Raw genomic sequence first — 23,493 nt, forward strand, 5'->3', positions numbered from 1 at the left:
ACCTGTACTTAAATGAACTGAACTTAGTACATCTGGTAAAGTTTAAGATATATTAATAAATAATATTAAACTTTTGAAAGGCACTGTAACATAAATCTTTTATTAATAACTGGAATTTGCATTAGTACAAAGTATATTTATTTCATTTAAATGAAATAAAGATGCATTGACAACATTGACAATACCTTAATGACTGCTGAACCACAATGACTCAGAATACATACATTATATTTAGATCAACTGTTTGAGTTGGCAATTGTACAGCCACCAAAGTCCGTCAGATAAACAAAGACGCAGTCATGGATTTATTGTTTGCTCCCAGATAGATGAGGGCAGCGATCTAGTGTAACTTTGCTCAGAGACTAATATTAAACTAGTCGAGGTATTTTCAGCACAGTTAGTGCCGCTTCACTTTCAAATACAATACCAAGCTTCAGCTGATGTAATTTCACCAGAATGAGTGTATGCATAACATCACAGTGTAGCAATCCTTAGTCAAAACATTGTTCAGGGTCCAACTCAAGCTTTTTCAGTTTTTATTTTTAGCTTTAGCTTTTAGCTCAGAATCACAATTTCTTTTATGTTTTTACTCGTTAAAGGTTTTATACTCTAAAGACTGTTTAAAAATCATGCCAAATGTATCTAAAATCTGAAATTTTCTTTTGGTCCAACTGATTAGCTCATAAAATTTGCTTTTGGTCCTTTAACAAAACACAGAGCAGCATTATATACTATTACCAGTTTTTAAAAAAAGAACATGACAATGATAACAAGCTCTGGTTGTATGTTTTTCAAGCTAAAATATAGAATGCATTTTTGTAAACAAATACAATAACCAAGCTTTCAAAAGATTACAAGTGAAAGTATCATCAAATACCAAGATATTTAAACAAGGAAACATTTTCACTACTTACAGCTCTGTGGCTGGTGTGTTTATTGTAATATAGCATTCGGCACCAGGAGCCAGGCATATTCTAAAGGGTTAGATTTACCAACTTCAAATACTTTGGAGCTCATATTTCCATTTTTCTTCAGTTTCTGGATTAGCACACTAACAAAATCATAGATGTATCTTCAGATGTTTCTAAAGTGTAATGCCTCAAGTAATTTAAAAAAGACTAATCAATCCAACATGCTTTAACCTTGTTGAATCAGCTGCAAGGTTACATACCGGCTTAATGAGAGACCAAATGACTCTTCACACAACATTCACCAGCTCTAAAGAACAAACACCAGTAATACTGTCACAGACCTCTTAATCCATAGCGCTCTTTATAGTTAAACCCTGAGTGTGTGTATGTTTTCATTTACCGCTCTCAGCATGGTTCAATAGCTTACAAAGTGTCCATTAGTTCGCTGGTGCATAATATCATGAGGTTGTAACGAATATCCACCATATTGTTTACGAATGCTTTCTTCCCCTTAGGCCAGTTTTAGGCTAACGTGATAGAGATATTGTTCTGGCGCTGTCAACAGGATAAATGTTTTTGTTGATGAGCTGAGTTTCACTTGTTTCAATTTACAGTACTGTTGAAAATTATTTTTACCACACTAAAATAGTCGTACTAGAAGGATCCTAGCATGGTTGTAGCTAAACACACTGAATATCACACAGCATTAAGAATCTTAATAAGAATCTGATGTTTTAGCTTTAGCTTTTTTTTTGTAATCCCGCTCATTATTAAGAATCCAATCAAATCCAATTTTTAAGGGTGGGATTATTGTGCTGTTAGAAAGTTTTTTGTTTTTTGTTTTTTTACATGTTTTTTACCATAAATCTTGAACCATCTCCTGAAATTTACTTAGAATTCAATACACAGAACTTGTACTCTGTAGAGTAGAACTCTGTTAGAGATGTGTGGAAATTAGCAGTTTTTTTTTTCTGTACTGACTGATTTAGACTATGAAATGGTTCTAGTGACGTACAAGAACACAGATTCTGTTAAATACTGAAGTCTAGAATCAAACCCTAAAGTCCATTTAGGGTTTGATTCAGCTGCAGGGTCAAATCTGCAAACAATCTTTATCTTTTGGGATGTTTTGTTTTCTGGGCCAGTTTTCTATCAGCGCTAAGGTTTGTGTTCACCTTTATCTTGTGTTTTGTTAGTTTGTGATCACTCTTTTAAGGGAAACAGAATGTATTAATCCTGAGAGAAGTTGTGCTTTGGTTGGTAATGTTTAGTGAAATTGCTACAGTCTTCTTTTGCAGAAAGGCAGCAGAAATAGTTGCAGACATTTTGAAAAAAGGAGTATCTCTTTTCTTTGTTCTGCAAGGTCTTTAAAAGCAAGCAATTTGCTCAGAGCAGATAAACGCACAGTGCACGCACACACACTCATCGTATCTGTTCTGTGTATGCTGCACTGCAACATTGTCCAGGCTGAAGCTGTGCTGCCTGTTATTTAATTGGCAGTGTGCTTTTAAATTGGCCTGTCCTAAACAACAAACTGACCCTGGCTATATAAATATATATTTATTTGGTCAGGCTGGAGTTCTGGGTCTCTTCACTGGAGGAGTGCAAGAGAGACAGCATTTGAATCACTTAATGTGCTCCCCCCAACACACACACATGCCTGCACACGCACACTCCCTCCTGACACAGAAATACACACTCGCACACACACTGCTTCAGAAAATGCAATCTTCTCTGCTGAAATGAAAAAGGAAGCTTAGCCATTTTTGGAGAGTGGCAGTGTGTGCATGTGCACATTTATTTGCAAGGCATGTGCGTGTGCATGTGAGTGTGTATGCCCTGATGTGAATGTGTACGCGTCAATATGCATTTACCCAATCTGCTGAGCGGTCCACCTTTCTATTTATCGCCACACGTGTAATAATATTAATATATCTGTTAGTTCAGAGCAAAACCTGCATGCATAATTTATGCTATATCCTGGCTGTCTAGACACTATAGTATGTATGCAGCTACCACAACAGGAGTGTGAGCTGATACTTACAGAAACTTATCGTTTCTGAAGCATTCCCTTCCTGTTCCTTACCATCAGTGTGATAAATGGCAGATTATTCCACAAGGAGATGAGATTTTCCTTCATTCTCTTGGTCCATCTTTCACTACTTTCTTCTCCCCTTCCTCCTTCCCTTCCTGCCTCTCCCATTTTCCATTTTGTCTCCCCGTGTTTTGCTTCATCAATCAGCTTTGGCTCCCCTCACAATTATTTTCTTCTTTGTTTCGCATCTAATGTCTCTGAAATCAGCCACCATTACGAACATCGCCCATATATATCTGAATGCGTGCCAATGTAGTGTTTACTCAGACTGAGGAGCGGCATTAAAATTCATGACTGCACCACATATAGTGTTTTTTCTTTTTGCTCCCAAACAGGAGAAGAAGAGGCATGAGGTGTAGAGGGAGGGAGAAAGGGTAGGGTGGAGGTGTGGAGGCCTCTTTTGGCATTGATGTGATGTTGGGAGGGGTGGGGGTAGAAGACAAAGAGGAGGTGTCTGTGGAGATGTAGTAGTGGCAGTGGCGGGGAGTGCTTATGCTCGAGGTCGGACCTGCAGCGCCACACCTGTAAATTGGTTTTATAGGTATGGATCGGAATGTTGGGGAAATCTCAGGAATAGGTTACAAACTGAGGGCCATCCTGGTATGACTGAGACCAAAGTATATTGAAAACAAAAATGGCAGGAGGATTGGAAAGAGTAAGAGGAGGATGGCGTTGCAGTTGTCATTAAATACCCCCCTCCCTTTCTCAAATCAGAACTGAGATTCAGAGCCCACTTTATCTGGACGGACAGACGGTCCTACAGTGTGCAGCAGCAGGGACACTGAATACTTGTGTGTTATTTGCATGTGTGCTTTGGAAAACACACACACACTGCATACACAGGCATTAACATCTTTGTGTGTGTGATTCTGCCAGCTAGTTGTGTAAATGTACCATACGGCCAATCATGCCCAACTTCCAGTGCCTATCTGTGTGTGTGCGACATGTAATTGAGCCCTTTGAAGGTCAGTTTCTCTCTGTACCTTCTCAACATTGAGGGTTATTATGGCCCCCCTCCTTTTCACTTTTCTGCCTTGTGTTTTTAAAATGGCGTCCCTGCCCTCTACCTATTGTCTACAAACAGTCAAATAGAGGACATTTTTTGGTCAGGCTGGATCTATGAGAAACAATGTTGCAAAACTAAAACTAACAGTACCCAATCAGTATCAATGTTCTTTCCACATGCGTTTGTTTCTCTGCAGAGTCTTGCATGAAAAAAAAAATACACTGGGAGGATACAGTTGTGTGTTTTATTTGGGGATTGTTAAACCTTTCTACCAAATGTGATCTCCTAAGTACACATACCTCTACCCACTTTCCTGTCAATAATGTTGCTAATAAAAAACGCTTACAAAGATCGTACAGGTTAACATCCCTTTACAGATCAACTAAACTGATGAACATTGGAGGGACATTACATTACCAAAAGTAATCAGTTACCCATCCTAACCAATGAATTCAGGAGTTTCAATAACTTTCATGGGCACAGATGTATAAATATCAAATTACTTCTACAAAGATTTACAAAAAGAATCATTCACAGTGTAATACTTCAACAGGATACAACCTGTGCAGCAAATACCAATTCTTAATACTTGTGATATTATTAAAAAGTGGGATTGATTGAATTAACTCAGTGACAAAGTGGTTGGCCATGTAAAATCACAGACAAGGGTCAGAAGATACTGAGGAACAATTTGCACAGACATCACCAACCTTCTGCAGAGCCAGCAGGTTTCCATGGCTGAGCAGCATCACGCAAACCTTATGTTGTCAAGCACAATGGAAAGCATTGGATGTGATGGTGAAAAGTGTACTTCCACTGCTTGAATCATGCCTCCTACTAGCAATCAAATGGATGAGTCAGGAGAAAAATGTACACTTTATACATAAAAGCACTTTTACGTATAAAGTGTAAAGTTTGGGAATCAGTAAATCAGTAATTTGGCTCGGACGCTGTACTTTCAATGATCAATGTTCACTGATCAATTGTGAAACTGAGTTTCCGACCAGCCAGTCATGGTTGATCAAGTTGAAAATCATCAATTTCTCAATGTGTCTCTTGTTTCCAGTCAGCAGATTTTTGCAAACATTCAACTCTTCCTGATTAAACCCAAATAAAACTTGTTCAACTGTCATGTCTATGCCACAATTTAGTGTCTGATAAATAAGATTTAAGACCATTAATCTGTGACAAATAAAGTATATTACCAACTTATCCTTGAAAGGATCTTCAAGACTTCTTTTGGGTATTTTTATTACGTTTAAATAAAAGGTCTGGGATACATTCAAAAGCACTTTGTAAAGTCAGACATGATAACCTTAACAGCCAATACTTATTGATTAGATACATACTTGTTGCCCATGCTCAGTCATGGATTTTTTTTTTGAACTTTTCACTTACTCTGACATTCCCTCTGAGCTTTTGATTGGTTAATTGTTGCTGCTGCCACACAGTGCCGGAGAGAGGAAGGGGAGAAATGGCTGTTGCCTAGCAATCTGGTTGCCATAGATACCGCCAGGGCTCCCTCCTAAAGAGTACACAGCTATGTACATTGAAAAGAGAGAAAGATTGAGAGAAAAAGGGAGGACGAGGAGGAGGAGAGGGGCAAGAGAGGAGAGTTATGGGAAGATCAGAAATAGTGAGAAGAAGAAATGAAATAAAGCAGAATCTGAGAAGTTCAAGAGAAGACAAGAGCGAGAGAGGCGCTCAGAGGAGTTCATTAAAAATAACATAAAGAATGGGAGGAGTGAGAGAAAGCAGACAAAGAGGGAAGCAGAGCGAGGCGCACAGAGTTGAGGACCAGGAAAAATCTCTTCATGATTCATCATATAGATCCCCCCTGACACTCCGACTGGTGAAAGCAGCGTAATATTGGAGTCTGCTTCATTTGGTATTCTGTCTCAAGATGTGGTGCTGTGGCTTGCCGGCTGGTTGTTCTGTGGTTCTTTAGTTGTCTTGGCCGTGTTTGGAAAAGCCCCAGCTCGCACAACCACAGCCCACCAGCTTCCAACCTAATTTAGTCGTACTTTACATTCATTTCTTGTTTTGTTACTGTCTGTGAAAGGGACATTGATTCTTGTCTTCTGAAAGACAAGAATCAACACTATCTTGGTTACCGGTCAAATTATCTCCACAAGAACACAGAATTGTGGGTATTATTTTTTTCAAAACATTTTTTCAGAGTGGACTAATAATTTGGTCCTTCCTGGGAAACCTACCAAACCTGGTGAAGGAACTGTTGCCACTTGCATAAAAAATCTGTTTGAAATAAACATGTGAATGGAAACAAACCAAAGAAACCTGCTCCACTGAAAAAAACAAAATTTTTCCAAACAGAATCTTCTCAAAAATGGGATGCAGTGACTCTCCCTCCGCCCCCTGTTTTTTTGTCTGAAATTCTCCCCCTTTTATACACTCTGCTTTGTCCCAAGTGGTAATTTCTGACATTTCCACATGATGGTGCAGGGCCGACACGCTGTACAGTGGACCATGAGAGGCTGGGCGCAATTCAAACAGGATTTCACAGTCACATTCCCAGCCGGTTCTCTCCCCTGGAACCAAATAGGATTAATAATTTGCATTTTAACTCTTTATCGACGGGGACACTGGTCTGTGCTGGCTAAGTGGCTTTTTCTGAGAGTTTGCAATTGTGAGCATATTTGCACAAAAATAATCACACACAGACACATAGTCCCACTGTAAGGCTGATTTCTTTACATGCATGATTTATGGGAGAGGTTGTATGACTGTGTGCGTGGGCCATTTATTTGCATGTGTGTGTGTTTTCTGTATGCGTACACATTCAGAAGGCTGTAGAGCCTGATAGATAGATGGTGTGTATGTGCGCGCGTGTACGTGTGTGTTGTCTTGGGTCAGTGTGATTACAGTGCAGCCATATATCAAGTTTTACTATGCACCAAAACAGCCTCCGTCCTCTTTACTTTGCAATGTCATCTCGGCACACCGACTCACGTTGCACACACAAACGCACACATCCAGTCCCACAATGCACCGAGAGTTACGCAAGCTGCTGAGTGGACACGAGTGGAGGTAATACTTGTGTCTTTGTGCGATGCATGTGAAAGGCTGAAGGTTGGGATGGGTGTGGTGAAGACAGAGATGGGGGGGAAAAAAAAGGAGCAGGTTTTTAGGGAGAAACAGGACGGGTATGGAGGGGGTGGCACTGGCGCAAGCATTAGTGTGACAACAGATGGATTGCAGCAAAGAGTTCCAATTTCCTCTCCAAGAGTGAAGCAGGAGCAGGCAAAAAAAAAAAAAAAAAAAAAAAAAAAAAACACCAACGAAGAAAGAGATGAAACATGAAAAGTAAAGAAAAAACAGAAGCACAATGAAGCGTAGAAGAGATGGGATCAGAAACAGAGAGAGGAGAAGCAATAATGAGAAACTGTGAGGAGGAAGAAAGAGGAAGAGGATGGGAAAAAGACACAAGCAGAGGGAGAGAGAGAAAGAGAGGGAGAAAGGAAGCCAGTGACTTTTCATCTGTGACTGACGGTTTCCATCTGACTGCATCTATGTCTCCTTGTCTGCATAAAAAAAATCTGGAAATGTCTCCCTAAGCATTTGGGATAGTGTCAGAGTGAAAGTGAAGTATGGTGCTGCTGGTTTCCACTGCATCCATTCATCTCTTGTCCTCTCAACAACATCCTCAACTTTACATGTATACAGTATATATGTGTGTGTGCATGTGTGTGGCTGCAGAGGGGTTAGAGAGGCTCCTGTGCATCATGTTAAAAAGAGCGAGCAGCGGGGGGGAGGGGACAGAAGTAAAACTGGACAGCCAAAGTTATTATGCAAAGGCATCGCTGTAAATCTCTGTGTGTGTGCACGTGTGCTCCCTACTGTATGTGTGTGATTTTGGCCGTGCATGTGTGTGCTCTCATTGTGTCTGTGTGTGCTACCCCTCAGAGGCTTTCCTCATTAAGCAGCGAGGCGACAGGAGTGCAGAGTGTGTGTTTTCACACACTGCTGCTTCGACACAACATGGAGACATTTTTTTTTTCCTGCTTCCTTTCCTTCGCTCCTGTTTGCTTCCTCATTGTCTTCCTCCTCGTTTTTTCCAGCTCTCTTTCACTTTCACTCAAACCCTCACCTTGCCTTCTGCCATTTCCCCCTCTTACTTCTCATCCTCATTTCTTTCTTCCATCTACACCTGCCAAACTGGAAGCCCTGCGGTCCTGAGTCCCAAGAACAGCTAGAACAAAATGGCTACAATCAGTAATGGCTTTGCTTACTTTTGGATAACTGCAGAGAAACAAAAATAGACAGAAAAGAAAGAAAGAAAACACACACAAAAAATATTAAATTACTTTAGTCAGTCCATTAGAGTCATAAATGCCATTAAGATATTTTGCATTATGGGTAAAATCAAGCAGCAGACATGGAGATGGAAAAAACCCAGAAATGAATCAAAAGAAGTAATTCAGAAGAAAGTGAGAAACATCAAAGCATTCAAGCAAAAAGGTCAAAGCTAACTTTTATTCAGTGGAAGTACAAAAGTCATAAGACAATAATAAGTCCAAAGAAATACATTACAACCTATAAGGGGAAAAAATAGCTGCCCAATTTTGGATTATTTTGCTTAAGCACCTTTGGGTCCAATAAGACCCAACATGGTCGGGTTTTACAAACCATATCAACCCAAAGAAAGGTGAAATTGAATCATTTCTATTGTTAAGGGTAAAAAAGTGTGAATAAAAAAGAATAACCCTTAAGAAGGATACCAATACCCCTGTCACACTGTTGGTTTATTGGCAAAAGTTCATCAACAGATTAGTGTTTGACATGAAGCCATTTAGGCTTCATTGACTCTTAATAACTTAAAAAATATAAAACTGTATTTAAGTCTGAAAGTGATGAAAAATTATAGGTTAGCTTTTTAAAAAACAAAAAAAATTTAGTTTATTTTTTGTCTTCATTCATCTACCCATCCAGCCTGACCACCTTCCTTTTTGTTGATAGAGAAAAGCCCACAGCATGATCCTTCCATCACCATGTCTCACCATGGTCATGATTTACTTTAGGTCCCCCATGACCACATCATCTTCTTCCTCATGTTTGTTACATCTCCTGCGGCTTAAAGCAAACCACAAACGGGACCTTTGTTAATGAGGGGCACATTATGAACCACAGCACCATACTAATGGGGTTTTACTGAGAATATATTAATGTTTATTAACAATGTTTAAAATAAGTTGATTTTGCAAAGTGGTCCCTGGATTGCACATGCTCTGTATTGTAAATACTGATCTGACTTAATATTTCTTAGATTCTTCCCCTAATTTGCTCTTGATCTTATGACTTTTAAATATTAGGTCAGAGAGATGGAGGAAAAAAAAAACCAGATTATCAGCAAAATCAGGGTTAATTTCTGAAGTTAAACATATTGACATGGGATAATGACTTCTTTGTGTTGTTCATGCACTATTTTCTCTCTGCACAGCAGTTTTGGTGTGACTCCCTTTCAGTGATCTAGTAGGACAGTATTAGCTGCATGACTCACAAATAGACTTGTTAAACTAAAGAGTGAGATAATAAAAGCTTCAAGTCAAACTGCAACTATTTTAAAGCCAGTCGGGATGGATTTCTTCCTACTGAAAGTCTTTAAAAGGATGGTAATATTTTTATGAATTAGGTCATACAGCAGGGAAATTAGCACTCCTCTAAGCTATATTTGTAAAGACTGTTAAAGTAATATTCTGCACTGTGCTCATCAATTATGATATTGTTTGTAATTTCACAAAGGTAAATCAAGAGAAAACACTTGTTTTAGTAAAAGAGATGAGAAACGAGTGAAAACAAAAGGATTCAGGCACAAGAGCTTGAAAACAAAATAACAACAGATTGTAATGAAGGAGCAGCATGGAGGAGGAAAAAGGAGAAAATGAGATGGTGTTGGGGGGTAGAAAGGCTGATAGGGAGAAGGGTTGGTGTTGTTGGGGAGTCGAAGGGACCATTTGAGAATTCATCTCTTGCTGGATAATTCCCAGGAGGATTTCTCTCCAACACTTGAAAGCTGTGAAGTGTGCGGTTCTGCTCGTACTCCTCCTGGTAATTGGAAGAGGAGAGAGGAGAGCAGAGGAGGGGAGGGAGAGAGAGGAGAAGATGGTCAGGTAAAGGAGGAGAAAAATTTGAAGATGGGGATAAAGAAAGAATGAATTGTCAGGAGAAGAGGTGGAATATATAGAAAAAAAGAGTAAAGATTCAGCTCTTTTTCTCTCTTGGTCACTTTATTTCTTTTTTCTGCTTGCTGCCATGCATATTTTTTTTATTTCCCCCCTCATTCCCACTCCTATATTGTCTCCCTCTATTAGTTTTCCACCCTTTTTTCTTCTCCCCTCCCTCCTTTTGGCAGCACTAGTGTGTCTGTGGTTGCAGGCAGCTTCTGAAACACGGCCACAAGCGTTTAATCATTGATGGGATTTTTTTTCTTTTCTTTTCTTTTCCCCCTTTCGCACAGGCAGGCCAGCGGGCAGCCCCAACTCACTCACGTACGTCAGGACCTGCTGATTCACTCTCTCGGGGCCTTGAAAGCATGCACACATAGGGAGAGGCAAAGTAAACAAAGATAGACACAGACAGATAAAAAAGAAAGAAAGCAGACGGAATGTGTTTTAGATGTGTGTGTGGGTGGGCGTGTGTGCGTGTGTGTGTGTGTGTTTTATCCCACCAGGGAATCTGAGCTCCAATCAACAGAAATGAGTCCAAATAAAACAGTAAGATGAAAGAAATGTATTTGACCATAAGAAGAAGACAGAAATATGTTTATACTGACCTCAGGCCAGCAGCTTTACGCATCCTCCTGCTACTCTCAGTCAACGTCTGGTTCTGTTGGTTTATTAATAAGTAAACACATATTCATGCATGAAGTCTCCACTGGACCCATTTTTGCAGCTTTTTAAAAATTTGATCACAGTTCTTCTGTGGCCATGGCAAGGAGTGGTTCCATGTTTTTATGTATATTTGTGCCTCAAAGAAGATTTTTCTTTCAGTTATATTAAGTCTGCTTGTTTTTAGAATAGATCCTTTGGAGAGATTCTTATTTAGTTGCAGCATTCACTTCTTGTGCAACGTTAAGTTTTATTTGTCTATACAAAATTAACAGTTTAATATACAATGTATGGTAGAAATACAAAAAGTTAGTAAAAACAGAAATTTAAAAAAAACAAAACCTAATATTTTGGCTTGAAATACTAATATGCTGCTTTCAAAACAAAAACAAAAAAATCTTGATATTGCCCCTCCAATTGCCCCACGCATATGCAGCATGCACATATGAAGAGAGGGCCACAGTGATCCATCCTTTTAATAATTCAGTTATAAGGAACTTTACTCACATGGTGCTAATAAATAGCTCCGAAATAAAATACTGCACTCAAGTCTTATGGTAAATTTTATGTTTCTCTCAAGCCTTGAGAGAAACATAAAGTCACTTGGTGTTGCAGTGGCTGCGGTACACCCTGCGCAAACCTGTCCTCATAAGACCCCAGGAGTGAAACCCTTTCATAAGCAGCATCTTTAGCCTCAGTGCTTTTAATGTTGTTACACCTCCAGCCTCCATGCATAAAAAGGGAAATAAATCCTATTTAGATAAAAACCTGCATCTTATTAGTACTATTAAGAGCTATAAAAGCATTGATCTGTTTACTCTTAGGTCTTGTGAAACGTATTGCAGTGACTGTAAGTTAATTTAAAAGATGTCAGTGACATTAAATGAAAGACTATATGTATATATTATTATTGTCTACTCTCAAGGACGAAGATCTATTTGCCTTTACAGCTCCTTAAGATTACACATTATGCTAAATTGCAAAGCAAAAGTATTGACTCACTCATACTGCGCCACACCTGGCATTGAACTCATACAGCCATTCACCTCAGAAGGACTCAGTCTCATTGGCGACCAGTTCAGCGTACGGACCCTAACCCAAAGATAGCAACCGGGTATTACAGTCATTTATTCCCTCCAGAACTGAGCAGGAGGCGCTAATAAAACCTTCCTACCCTCTAGAGAAACTACATGGAAAAGTTAGTAGAGATAATGGATAGAGAATTGATTGAGGATTTTTTTGTTTGTAACTTGTTTTCATATGTAAAAATCCATGAATCCTAAAAAATGGTCATTGTGGAAATTTAGTCACCAAAATTAACACAGACTCAAATGAAGGTCACAAATCGTTAACATATTGGTCTGTTGATAAAGTTGATTTCTTCCCAGTGTTTCCGAAATCCTGATATAGAAATTTTGATAAGCAAAAGAAAAGTTATCCCCACACGTTAATTCTGTCTCCTGATGAAACTTTGCCCTGGGTGCAGAGCCATTCCTCTGACAGACCAGAGGTTGCTGGTCGCCACATGAATGTCTGTGTTTATTCTTCCGTTTTTTTCACTTGTCCAATAGAGGGGCAGTTGTGTGCTTTGTCGCAACGTTCTTCTGCACTTTTGAAAAATTTTCAAATAAATCTAAGATGGCAGTAAATGTAGTGTTGTTTTTTTCCTTTGTTTTTGTGGTTGTCACACAAAAATGCTCAGAAAAGTATTGTGTTGTTAGGCAAGCAATTCGGCAAATTACCGCCACCTGGTGGTAATATTATTGGCAGCATGTAAACAATACGCCTGGTGAAAAGAAGATGGACTTCTAAGAACAGTCACATACTGTTTTCAGATTTGTACACTTTACTTGGAGGCTAGAACATAAATAGCTCTTCATAATAAAGACAGTACATGTTTTATGTATTTCTTTTAAATGAACTTATTAAAAAATATGCAAATATTATGCAGGGAGGATATATTGTCCCAGTGTGACTCTTACATGCAGTATTCCTTTGATTTTGCTAGCCAACACTTTGAACATGGTAGTCTACAGGCAATCTTTTTTTCCTCTTTGATCGTTGAAGGACTCTGCTGCTGGGAGTTGTGCACAAATTGAGAGTACAGCTTCTGTCACACACCTTTGATTTTCAATGAAAAAGTCACAAAAACACACACACATGCACACAAAAAGCCAAGAACTCTTGAGTCGTTGCTGTCACAAACTACTCAATTATCACAACAACAATGCTAATAGCATGCTAGCCAATTTTATAACTCTTGATCAGATTGCAACTTAATAACACCGTCTCTATATACACATCTTTTTCTCTCCTGTATTTAGATTATTTAATTTTGTTCTTTGGGTAAAATGCACAAATATGAACTATCTGGATCCTTTCTGCTAATTTATAACCCCAAAGTGAAGCTTAGCAGATTGGGAACAAAGTGCTTGGGAATTTATTGAGTAGAATCTCTTATGTTGAACACCAGCTCAGATGTAACAATGCTGACACTTCCTTTTGGTAGCTTTTCTTCTTTTTTTTATGTTGAAAAAAATTCTATAGCAACATGGAAAAATTTCAACCTCATCTGATTTTTGTTGGCAGCGCTGAAATTGTCATGTTTAATAAAATCTGTGAAGATCAAGCATCTTAATTTTCAGTGTGTAAGATATAAAACATGGTCATTTACAACTACTGAAAAATATAGTAATCATTCAAAATTTCAAATGTTTAAATATTCAGTTAAAAAGCTGCAAATGAAATACAATACAAAAGACTGATGCTTCACATATCACTGTATTCATATTTGTTTGCCTATTTGTTGCCCATATCGTCTGACTGCATTACAAGATTTCTTCAGAGGATTTAAATGATGCAGCTGCAAAGAATTGTGGGACAGAAACACCCATTTTGCTTTCTGAATGCGTTGGCCAGTGAATGCATTGCTGAAGGAGATAATAAAGGGAGTACTGGAGCTCATTTCCTCAGTATTTGGATAATTTGAACAGCACTCATCATGGCTACCACTTTAGTACTTCTGGGTCATTTCACTCAGCGAGGAACCTTCCTTAAAAATGACTTTTTGACCGGATCCTAGTGTGTTCATGTCCTGGAGAGAAGCTGCAGCTGCAAATCAGGAAGAGCATTTCCTGCTTGCTTTGTCCCCCGTATTGCAGCTGAATCAACTAATGATTAAAAAAAAAAAACATACAGTGTAGGAAAGTTTGGACAGCACAATTCTTTATTTATTTATGTTGACAAGAAGTGTGGGATTTCTCTGGGGGCAAGCAGAGCGTATGGCAAACAAACGCCAGTGGTTGCCCATCCATTACTGTGACTGTATACAGCAGGGATTGGTGACATGTTGTCACAGTTTATTAGAGGCAAGCACCGGGTTGCTCATTTAGACACACAGCTGACATGATGAGTTTCCTTCGGGTTATCAGAACAGGCCTGAAAGAGGCTAAAGGGGGAAAACCTCCCATCTGTGTTACATTCAGAATTATAAATTACTCAGCACTGAAAGTATAAGACAAATTCAGGGTACGTTTGGGTTGACTAATAGAATTACACTTTTCAGTTGTACCTTTTTCTCTTGGAATAATCTGCTAATCTTCAAGACTGATATGGTATATAGTGGACCAACCGAAAATTTTATTTTGTTGACATGCAGGTGTTGGAGTGTTTCAGTCTAATGGTTTGTTTCTCCTCAGCATGACTCCATTCTGAAATGGATGACCCACAACAATTCTGTCTGCACATTTCACTGACTATATTTAGTCATCCATCACATTTTATTGAGACTTTTAACAATATCGTTACATAATATTGTGTATAATCAGTCCCTCCAGAATGCCAAGGTGTTTTTTTTTGTGATTATTGTTCCTTACATTACTGATATTGTGGCGCCTTAAATTGCTTCACATAAACTTTTCCAAAAGAAGAGGATTTTATCATAGTTTGTATTTAAAGTGCAAATGACATTTTCTGGTACTTTCTTGAAATGGCACCTGTAAAACAAATAAAATCATATCCTGAGGAGGATATGAAGAATCCCATATTGATTATTAAAGTTAACATGAACGGTATACATAAGAAAATTCTACAGAACATCTCAAAATGCCAAAAAATGCAAATGTTGCCATTTAGCATCATTCATGCTCTTGTCTTGCAGGTTCTAATCTTCCAGGTTCAGCATTTAAAACAGGAAGTTTGATTACTTTTGCAAAGTTCACTTGTGAAATCTATTGCATTTTTACTCCATCCTGCTTGTTGACTCATAGTTAAAGGGCCAGTACACTGCATTACATCTTAGAGAAGAAAGCCTACATACACAGCATGCAGTTATGTGATTGCTTCCATTAAAGGGATTATGCAATCAGCATCAGAGAGACAGGAAGTGAGATAGTTGGGGGTTACATGTGGAACACATACACACAGACATGCCCACATACTGTACATGCACAGCAGTCTGGCAGGCAGGGGGAATCTCTCTCTTGTTAATAATTATTATGAAACGGATTCACACAGAGCACTTGTTTCCTGTGCTCAGCGTGTTGCCAGGTCTGTCACTGCATCTTTCCATCAGGAATAAGTACACTTGGTTCTGTTCAGCCTTCTGTTCTTTCTTACATTTCTTGCTCATCCTTGTCTTTGCTCCCAACATTATTTACCTGGCCTCCCCCCCCCCGGGAGGCACCACTTCCTGGATGGGTTTGGAGAGTCCCTGGTTCCTGTGAAGACTTACATTTTGTTTTAAGCAAACATAACGAGACAATCGGGACAGCAAAGGCTTAGTGGCTTGTCTCTTTTCTTCTCTTTTGTCTTACATCTCAGCATTTTGTCTGTAATCACAATCTTTCAGTAACACTCCATGGTACTCTTTGTCACATCCTGCTGATGGCTGCTTTGTGGATCTCTTTTAGTTTTTCACCTGTCTTCAATCTGTCTTACTGTCGAGAGACTGACACAGGGTCCCCGTCCCAGGACAACATTTCATATCTCTAACTTATGAGTTTGCTCTTCATCGCCTTTTTCTCTGGAGAGCAGTTAACCTAGAGCTTTTTCTTATTTCTTTTAGCTAAGAAAGCACCGGACGGCTCAGTGATTGCCAATGGCTACTGCGACTTTTGCCTTGGAGGCTCAAAGAAGACGGGGTGTCCCGAAGACCTTATCTCCTGTGCGGACTGTGGACGCTCAGGTAGGACACCGCAGAAGGGAATGATTGGCAGGAGGAAGGCAGCCATCTGATGACCCACAGTTTGGAGATGTTTGATTTCCAAAAATTGTGTATTTCAACTAGTACGAGTTTTAGCCAATTTGATCTTAAAGGGTTAGCTTGGATTTTTAAAAGTGAGGTTCTGTGAAGTTATCATCAGTAATTGTCCCCTATTGTCTGACATATGACATCTGTCTTTCACAGATGTCATATGCTAGACAGCCAAACCTTCTGATTTAGATGATTTTAGAAAATAAAACATGTGAAAGTAAAAATAATTATATTTGTGAGATGCAACACTAAGTCAGCTGATGGTAATCACCTTTACAAGAGATTGTTATTAAGTTTTTTCTTTCAATGTTTTGAAGATGTGGGATGTATCAATTCGTCAAAGTGCTCTAACTCCACCAAGAGAGAAGTAAAGTTTGTTTTTGGGCCATTGTTTGTGCAATGAAGATAATATGTTCTTCTGCCATTCTTGGTCTTAATGACTTAGCTTTAGTGTAGAAAAACAGCAACAAAGTTAACAGTCTTTTGAAAAAAATGTTGATAACTAAACCCCTACTATATATAAATGGCTACAAATACTGTTCTATATTTTGGTATTTGCCTGGTCCAGGTAAGGGATCAATTATCGTAAATAACCTTATGGAACCTCAACAAAAAATCTGAACTATCCCTTTAAAAACTAAAGGACCATGCCATTGTTTTTGTATTTTAGCCCTTTAAATAAAAGTCAGAACATTGAGTCTCTGATAACTTAATAGTGCAAAGTTTTCGGTTTTCTGAGGCGTTTTTGTGACTGCGCTGTTTCTAGTGATTACATCTGGTTCTTTCTGCAGTGTGAAATCAGATTGCTTGAAAGAAAGCTAAAACATAAACAAAAGTTTTTTTTATTCTGTTTTGTTGTTTTTTTGTTTTCTACAAACATGGTGAGCATGCTCTAAAATATCATATTTAAATTCCCTGAACACAATATACAAATTACACTGTCATACTGGCTAAAAGACAATGAAGTCACAATTACCCAGTTACGACAATTCAAAATTTTTATTGGAAATGATTGCGAATGTGAGGTGATTGGTTTTAGTGTAACTGTCCAACAAATGAGGTTTTTCAACATCACATATCCCTGATCAAATTTTTATTTAAAAACTCAAATTACATACAAATGTATTCATACAACTGACAGATTTAGATTTAAAATTAATGTTTCTTCTGACTGGAAGTGATATTAATGTTTTATGGTGGCCCAGCAAATATCCTGATTTGAGATTTTGTGCTGGAGATAAGATGATGATAAGGGGGCTTTCTGTCTCAAAGGCTTGGAGCTCATCACTAGAAAAAAACACCCAGCTAAGACATGTAAAAAGCGTGTTGTAAGAAAGGTTTGATTGGAGCATTAAAGTTTTAGAGATTTCTGTCTCATTTTGTATCAGAAACAAACTTTTTGATTGATTGAAAATGATTTTACGTCTAAATCTGCCAAATGTATGAATCATTTCAGGCTTAACGTTTCATGCTCATGTTCATGCATTTTGTTTTTTTCCAAAGCAACTTACAAATGAGGCTCTAACAATGCAGTAAATAACAAAGTTGACAAAAAGCTGCCTAACTTTAGTTTCATACATGGATATGGGCTAGTAGACTTATATTCAGCTAGAAACCTTGAAAACATCCTGCTCCTTTGAACTAAGAGTGAAATACTTTTAGTACTGGATCTAAATGGATTCAGTGAAATGCCATACGTGAACAACCTTGTATAAAACAACAAATTTCCCTAGTTGTCATTTTATAATAACTGACTGTTACATAAGTCTACTGACATCTCTGAGATGTTTGCTCATGAATGGTGCTTTTATAAGAGATGATTGTGTTATTTTCCCATCATCAAACTTGTTTTGCAACTGGAAGTTACTGTACATTTTGCTTGCATGTAAAACCACAGAATGTTGTGTAATTGGTGCAGAACTTTTGTATTGACTGCATGTACTGTATAAATATATATATATTTATTCCGTCCATCATTTTATTACTCTGAAAAATAAAAAATCAGTGAACAAACATTACTTCTGTGAACTGTAGTGAATGGGCTAATGAAAAAGCATTGGTATGGTCCCTTTTCTGCAAAACCGTTAACATGGAAGGTCATGACAGCTTAAAAAGTTGTAAAATGTATTAAAAGTTTACAGCACTGGCCACATTTATTGGCACTCCTGGTAATGTTGTGTGAAAAGCTTTAAAAAATGTATATTTTGTTGCAAGAGTGTACTCTTCGACTCAAACATTTAAAAAATCCCACCTAAGTGAGAATTTATTCACTGGGGAGAAAAATCCCACCCAAACAACTTTTGATCAAATGATACAATTGCCAGTATCACCTCCTGAACCATTTGTACGTAACGTTTGCTATATTTTAGGTTTAATACCTTGTTGAAAGACCCATTGGTGATCCACATTGACTTTACTGGGAGAAGTTACCAGATTGTTTTGCTAATGTGTCCTGGTTTTCAAAAAATTCACAATACTTTCCCTAACAAGATTCTTTGACACAGTATCATGGCTCCTCTACCATGCTGTACTGTGCGGATGAGGTTTACGTTTACGTAGTTTTCTTTTGTTTTACTTAAACCACCTCAAAAATCTTAATTTTAGTTTCTGCTCACAAAAGAAGAGAAAATGGTTTCAGTTCAAAGTCCCAGTACAGTTTAATTGACTCCACAAAGTTACATTTGTGATGGTAGGATGCATGATTCCCAGTGGTTGGCATTTAGATAACAGAGATGCTTTTGTTGCTGTTCTCTAACATTGAGCTCTGCTTGTGGTCTGTTGTTAAAATGAGTATAGTCTGAACATAAAAATACTTCAGTTCTATTTCCTAGTTAGGTTTGCCAATAACTGTACAACAGGCAATTTGGCCAAAAACTATTATTCCTCAGTCTTGGATATTTTTCCCACTCAATAAAAGTGCTGTCATTAGAAGTTACATTTTTCTAAAAAAAAAAAAAAAAAAAAAAAATAAGAAGATATTTTTCTGTTGCAATAAAAGATGACTTATTTTTAAAGACTTTTTTCAAATGTTTACCAGGGATGCCAACAAATGTGTCCATGTCAATTGTAGTTAAACAAGAAAAACACAGGTGCATCAAAAAAAAATCTAATGCTGTGAGAAAAATCTGCATTTTTTTGTCACTCATTTTAGAAATTGAAACTCATGTGTTGTACTCTAATTGTACATAAAGCCAGTTATTTCAAGCCTTAGTTTCTAATTTTGATGATTATGGCTTACAAGTCAAACTTGAAACGTAAAACTGAGCTGTAATGGAAGCACAGGTTGTTCTGATAGCTGCATTCAGGACATCTGTATTGTTGGGTCTGGTGAATCTCATCTTCCTCTTGACAATACTCTCTAGATTTTCTATGGAGTTCAGGTCAAACCAAATTCCCGGCTAGTCAAGCTCAGGAACACCATAGCCACTGAAGCAGCTTTTGGTACCTTTGTCAATGTGGGAAGGTATGATGTCCAGCTGGGAAATAAAATCAGCATCTGCAGAAAGCTGGTCAGGAAAACTAAGCATGAAGTGCTCTAAGTTTTTCTGGTAGATGGTGGCGCTTACTGTGGACTTCAGAAAACAAAGTGGACCAACACCAGCAGATGACATGGCACCCAAACCATCACTAATGGGGGAGACCTTACGCTGAACTTCAAGCAACGTGAATTATGTGCGTCTCCGCTCTTCCTCCAGACTTTGGGACATTGATTTTGAAATAAAATGAAGAATTTACTTTCATCTGAAAAGAGGAAGTTGGACCATTATGCAAAAGTCCAGTTACTTTTCTCCTTAGTCCAGGTAAGACACAGTAACCCATGTGTAGGATTTGTCTGTGTGTAGTGGCTTCTTATGCTCTGTCTCCAGCCTCAGTCCACTCTTTGGAAAATTACCCCAAATTCTTAAATTGATTTTGGTTGGCAATCATCTCAAGGCTACTGTTATCCCTGTTGTTACTGCACCTTTTTCGATGACACCCAACTGCTGATGAAAACGCTTGAATGCAGAACTCTGTGAACAGCCAGCTTCTTTATCAATGACCTTTTGCAGAGGGTGTCAATTACTGTCGTCTGGACATCTGTCCGGTCAGCAGTCTTCCCCACAATTGTGTAGCCAGCTGACCCAGAGTGAGAGACTGTCTAAAGACTCTAGAATCCTTTGCAGGTGTTTTGAGTTAACTAGATGATTATGCTGAGACACAATGAGTTTCCAATAATGAACTTTTTCACAGTATTTAATTTTGCGACACACAGAATTTTGGGTTTTTATGTAAGCCATAATCATCAAAACTGCAAGAAATGAAGACTTGAAGAATTCACTCTATGTGTGATGAATCTATACCACAGGTGTCAAACTCCAGTCCTCTTCAGGTGTGGCGCAGCAGAGGCACATCTAAGAGTTGCAGGAAACTGGCCCTTGAGGACTGGAGTTCGACACCCCTGATCTATACAGTATGAGTTTCACTTTCTGGAATGAGTGACAGCAAGCACAGAGTTTTTCATCATATTCAAATATTTTGGCATCTACCTGTGAAGTGAAAGGATAAAATGTGGGCAAATAACTTTAGAGTACTGGAAAAATGCATTACATTTGATGAAATGATTCTTTTTTTCTTTTTTTTTTACAATTTCTCTTGTCTTACACAAACGAGATGTGGCACAAATAATATAGATGGTGAATGATTGTCCTAGAAACACAGAAGCAATGACAGTAAAAACTGTGTGGCCATGTGCTTGTGTGCATGTGTTATGTTTTTGTGTGTGCGTGTGCGTGGGTGTGGGGGCGTGTGCGTGTGTGTGCGTGTGCACCCAGGCCACCCGTCCTGTCTGCAGTTCACAGTGAACATGACGGCTGCGGTGAGGACTTATCGCTGGCAGTGCATCGAGTGCAAGTCCTGCAGCCTGTGTGGCACCTCTGAGAATGACGTAGGATCCCTTCATTATGCTACATAAACACATGTGGCTGCACACACACGCAAACATGCACAAGCACATCTGAATTAACTAGAGTCCCTTAAAAGTTAATTTATTTCAGTATCCTATATATTGATTCATTACACACAGAGTGATATATTTCAATCATTTATTCTGTTGTTGATAGTAATGGTTCACACATAATGGCAGTCTACATTAGCCTTTAGTTCTAAAAATCCACAGTTTTTTTAGTACTGTTAAAATATTGCTGAGAAACAAATAAAAGGTACTGTAAACTAAATGCGTTCAACACGTGCTCCAATTATTGCATCAATACAGTGTGACCACCACCGTAGTTCTGTTGAGATATAAATTAATCAAATTTGTTTTTAATAGCAGCCTTCAGTTAAAATGTTTTGTTGGGTTTTGTGTCTCTCATCTTCTTTTTGTCTAAACTACATAGCTTTTATGTAGGGTCAGATCAGTTTGGTGTCTGATCCAGCACTATTGCATTATGGCCATTAAAGCAGGTTACAGTACTTTGGTAGTCCAAACATAAGTCCAAAAAGCATCTTCAAGAAGCTTGTCAGCAGCAGGAACCATGAGGTGCTCTAAGATTTCCTGGTGGAGTCCTGCTCTGATATTGGAATTGATTAATCACAGTGGACCAAAAGCAGCTGACAACATGGCTCACCTAAACATCACTGACTGTAGAAACTTCACATTGCACTTCATCAATCTGGATGCTATGGCCCTCCACTCTTCATTCAGACTCTGGCATTTTCATTTCGAAATGAAAAGCAAAACATACTTCAATCTGAAAAGCTGACTTTGGACCCCGGAGCATCAGTCCAGTTCTTCTTTCCCCAGGTGAAAGGCTTTCTGAAGCCTTTGATTCAGGAGTGACTTAAAATGCTGCAGCTGCAGCTTGTCTCCTGGATGCATCATTGTGTCTTTAAGTTCTAACTTCAGGTTTGGTCCATGTCTTGTAAATCTCCATGAAACTCTTCAATGAGTTTTGCTTCACAATCCTCCCACGGCCATGGTCCCAGTGGCTTGTGTACTTTTTTAAACCACACCATACTTTTTTCTTCCTTAACTTTCTGTTAACGTGGAATATTGAAGGGCACAGCACTCTTTGGACATCAAGATTTATTTATTTTTTCATAGATTTCAAGACAGATTTTCTATGACTTGGTACAGTTTCCCATGACACTTTATTAAAAATCCTGTTTCATTGGCATTATGTAATATTTATATTTTATTAAAAGCAATATTTGGAGTCATGATCCTTGGTATAAACCATTCAAAACATAAGTTTTGAGTCACAACACATGTGCCACAACATTGTGCAATTAATTTAAATATTAGTTTTACCTTTGGAATGGAAGGTAAAACTAATGCATTATATAAATTACTCACAGAATGTAATATTTCAACTCTTGTTTCTTGCAATGTTGATGATTATGGCTTACAGATAGTGTAACTCAAAGTCTAGTGCTGTAGAAAATCTGAATATTACATATAAACAATGCAAAATATATATTTTAATAGAAAATATCAGGCTTCTGAAAAGTATGTTCAATTCTATAAACTCAATATTTGGTTGTGCATGAGTTACTGCTTCAATGGAGGTACGGACAGCTGCTGTAAAATCAGTATCTACACAAAGCTGGTCAGGAACAAGTAGCATGAAGTGCTTAAAGCTTTTCTGGTAGATGGTGTGGACTTCAGACAATCCAGTGTACCAGAACCAGCAGATGACATGACTCACCAACCATCACTGACTTTGGGAACGTCACTCTGGACTTCAAGCATCATGGGTTCTGTGTCGCTTCACTCTTGCTTCAAACTCCTGATTTCCAAATGAAAACCATATTTTAGTTTTCTCTGAAAAGCGGACTTTGGACCGTAGAGAAAAATGCTATTTTTTTTCTCCTTAGTCCAGATAAAACGTTTACAATGTGTCTGGTTCAGGGATCACTTTACACAAGAAATGCAAAACTGTAGCTCATGTTTAAGAGTCATCTGTGCATAATCGCTCTTATTGTGCTGACTCCAATCTCAGGGCAGTCTTTCTGAAACTCCCCACAAAATCTTGAATTAATATTCCTCGACAATCTTCTCACGCAGCCATCCCTCTCACACGTTGTTCTTCCACTCAACTTTCTGTGAACATACTAGGACACAAAAGTCTGAACAGTCAGCTTCTTTAACAATGACCTTTTGTGGCTTACCCTTGTTAATGGCTGTATTCTGCACAACTGTCAAGTCAGCGATTTTCCCCATGATTGTTTAGCCTGCTGACCCAGAGAGAGAGACTGTTTAGAATTGATTTTTTGAAAGATGTACCTGTGTTTGTAAAATAAACTACAAATCTTTTCTTTTCACAGTTTCGCTAATTAATTAAATTTCTACTACATATTAAAGACATTCAGGTAAACATTCTGTTTCCGCTTTCCATAGAATC

The 23,493-nt window shown here is 38.3% G+C and overlaps 1 protein-coding gene across 2 annotated transcripts in view; it reads left to right on the top strand.

Moving 5' to 3' along the window:
- dpf1 (D4, zinc and double PHD fingers family 1) overlaps window positions 1–23,493 on the top strand; it is a 62,127-nt gene that overhangs the window by 29,820 nt on the left and 8,814 nt on the right. The window contains exons 9-10 of one of the 2 annotated variants that reach the window (XM_044118834.1): window positions 15,923–16,042; window positions 20,923–21,035. In XM_044118834.1, coding sequence (XP_043974769.1) covers window positions 15,923–16,042; window positions 20,923–21,035 — 233 coding nt within the window. The remainder of the gene's footprint in view (window positions 1–15,922; window positions 16,043–20,922; window positions 21,036–23,493) is intronic. The other variant, XR_006370820.1, reaches the window with a different exon arrangement.

The sequence above is a fragment of the Gambusia affinis genome, linkage group LG06, assembly GCF_019740435.1.
Source record: "Gambusia affinis linkage group LG06, SWU_Gaff_1.0, whole genome shotgun sequence".
NCBI lineage: Eukaryota > Metazoa > Chordata > Actinopteri > Cyprinodontiformes > Poeciliidae > Gambusia > Gambusia affinis.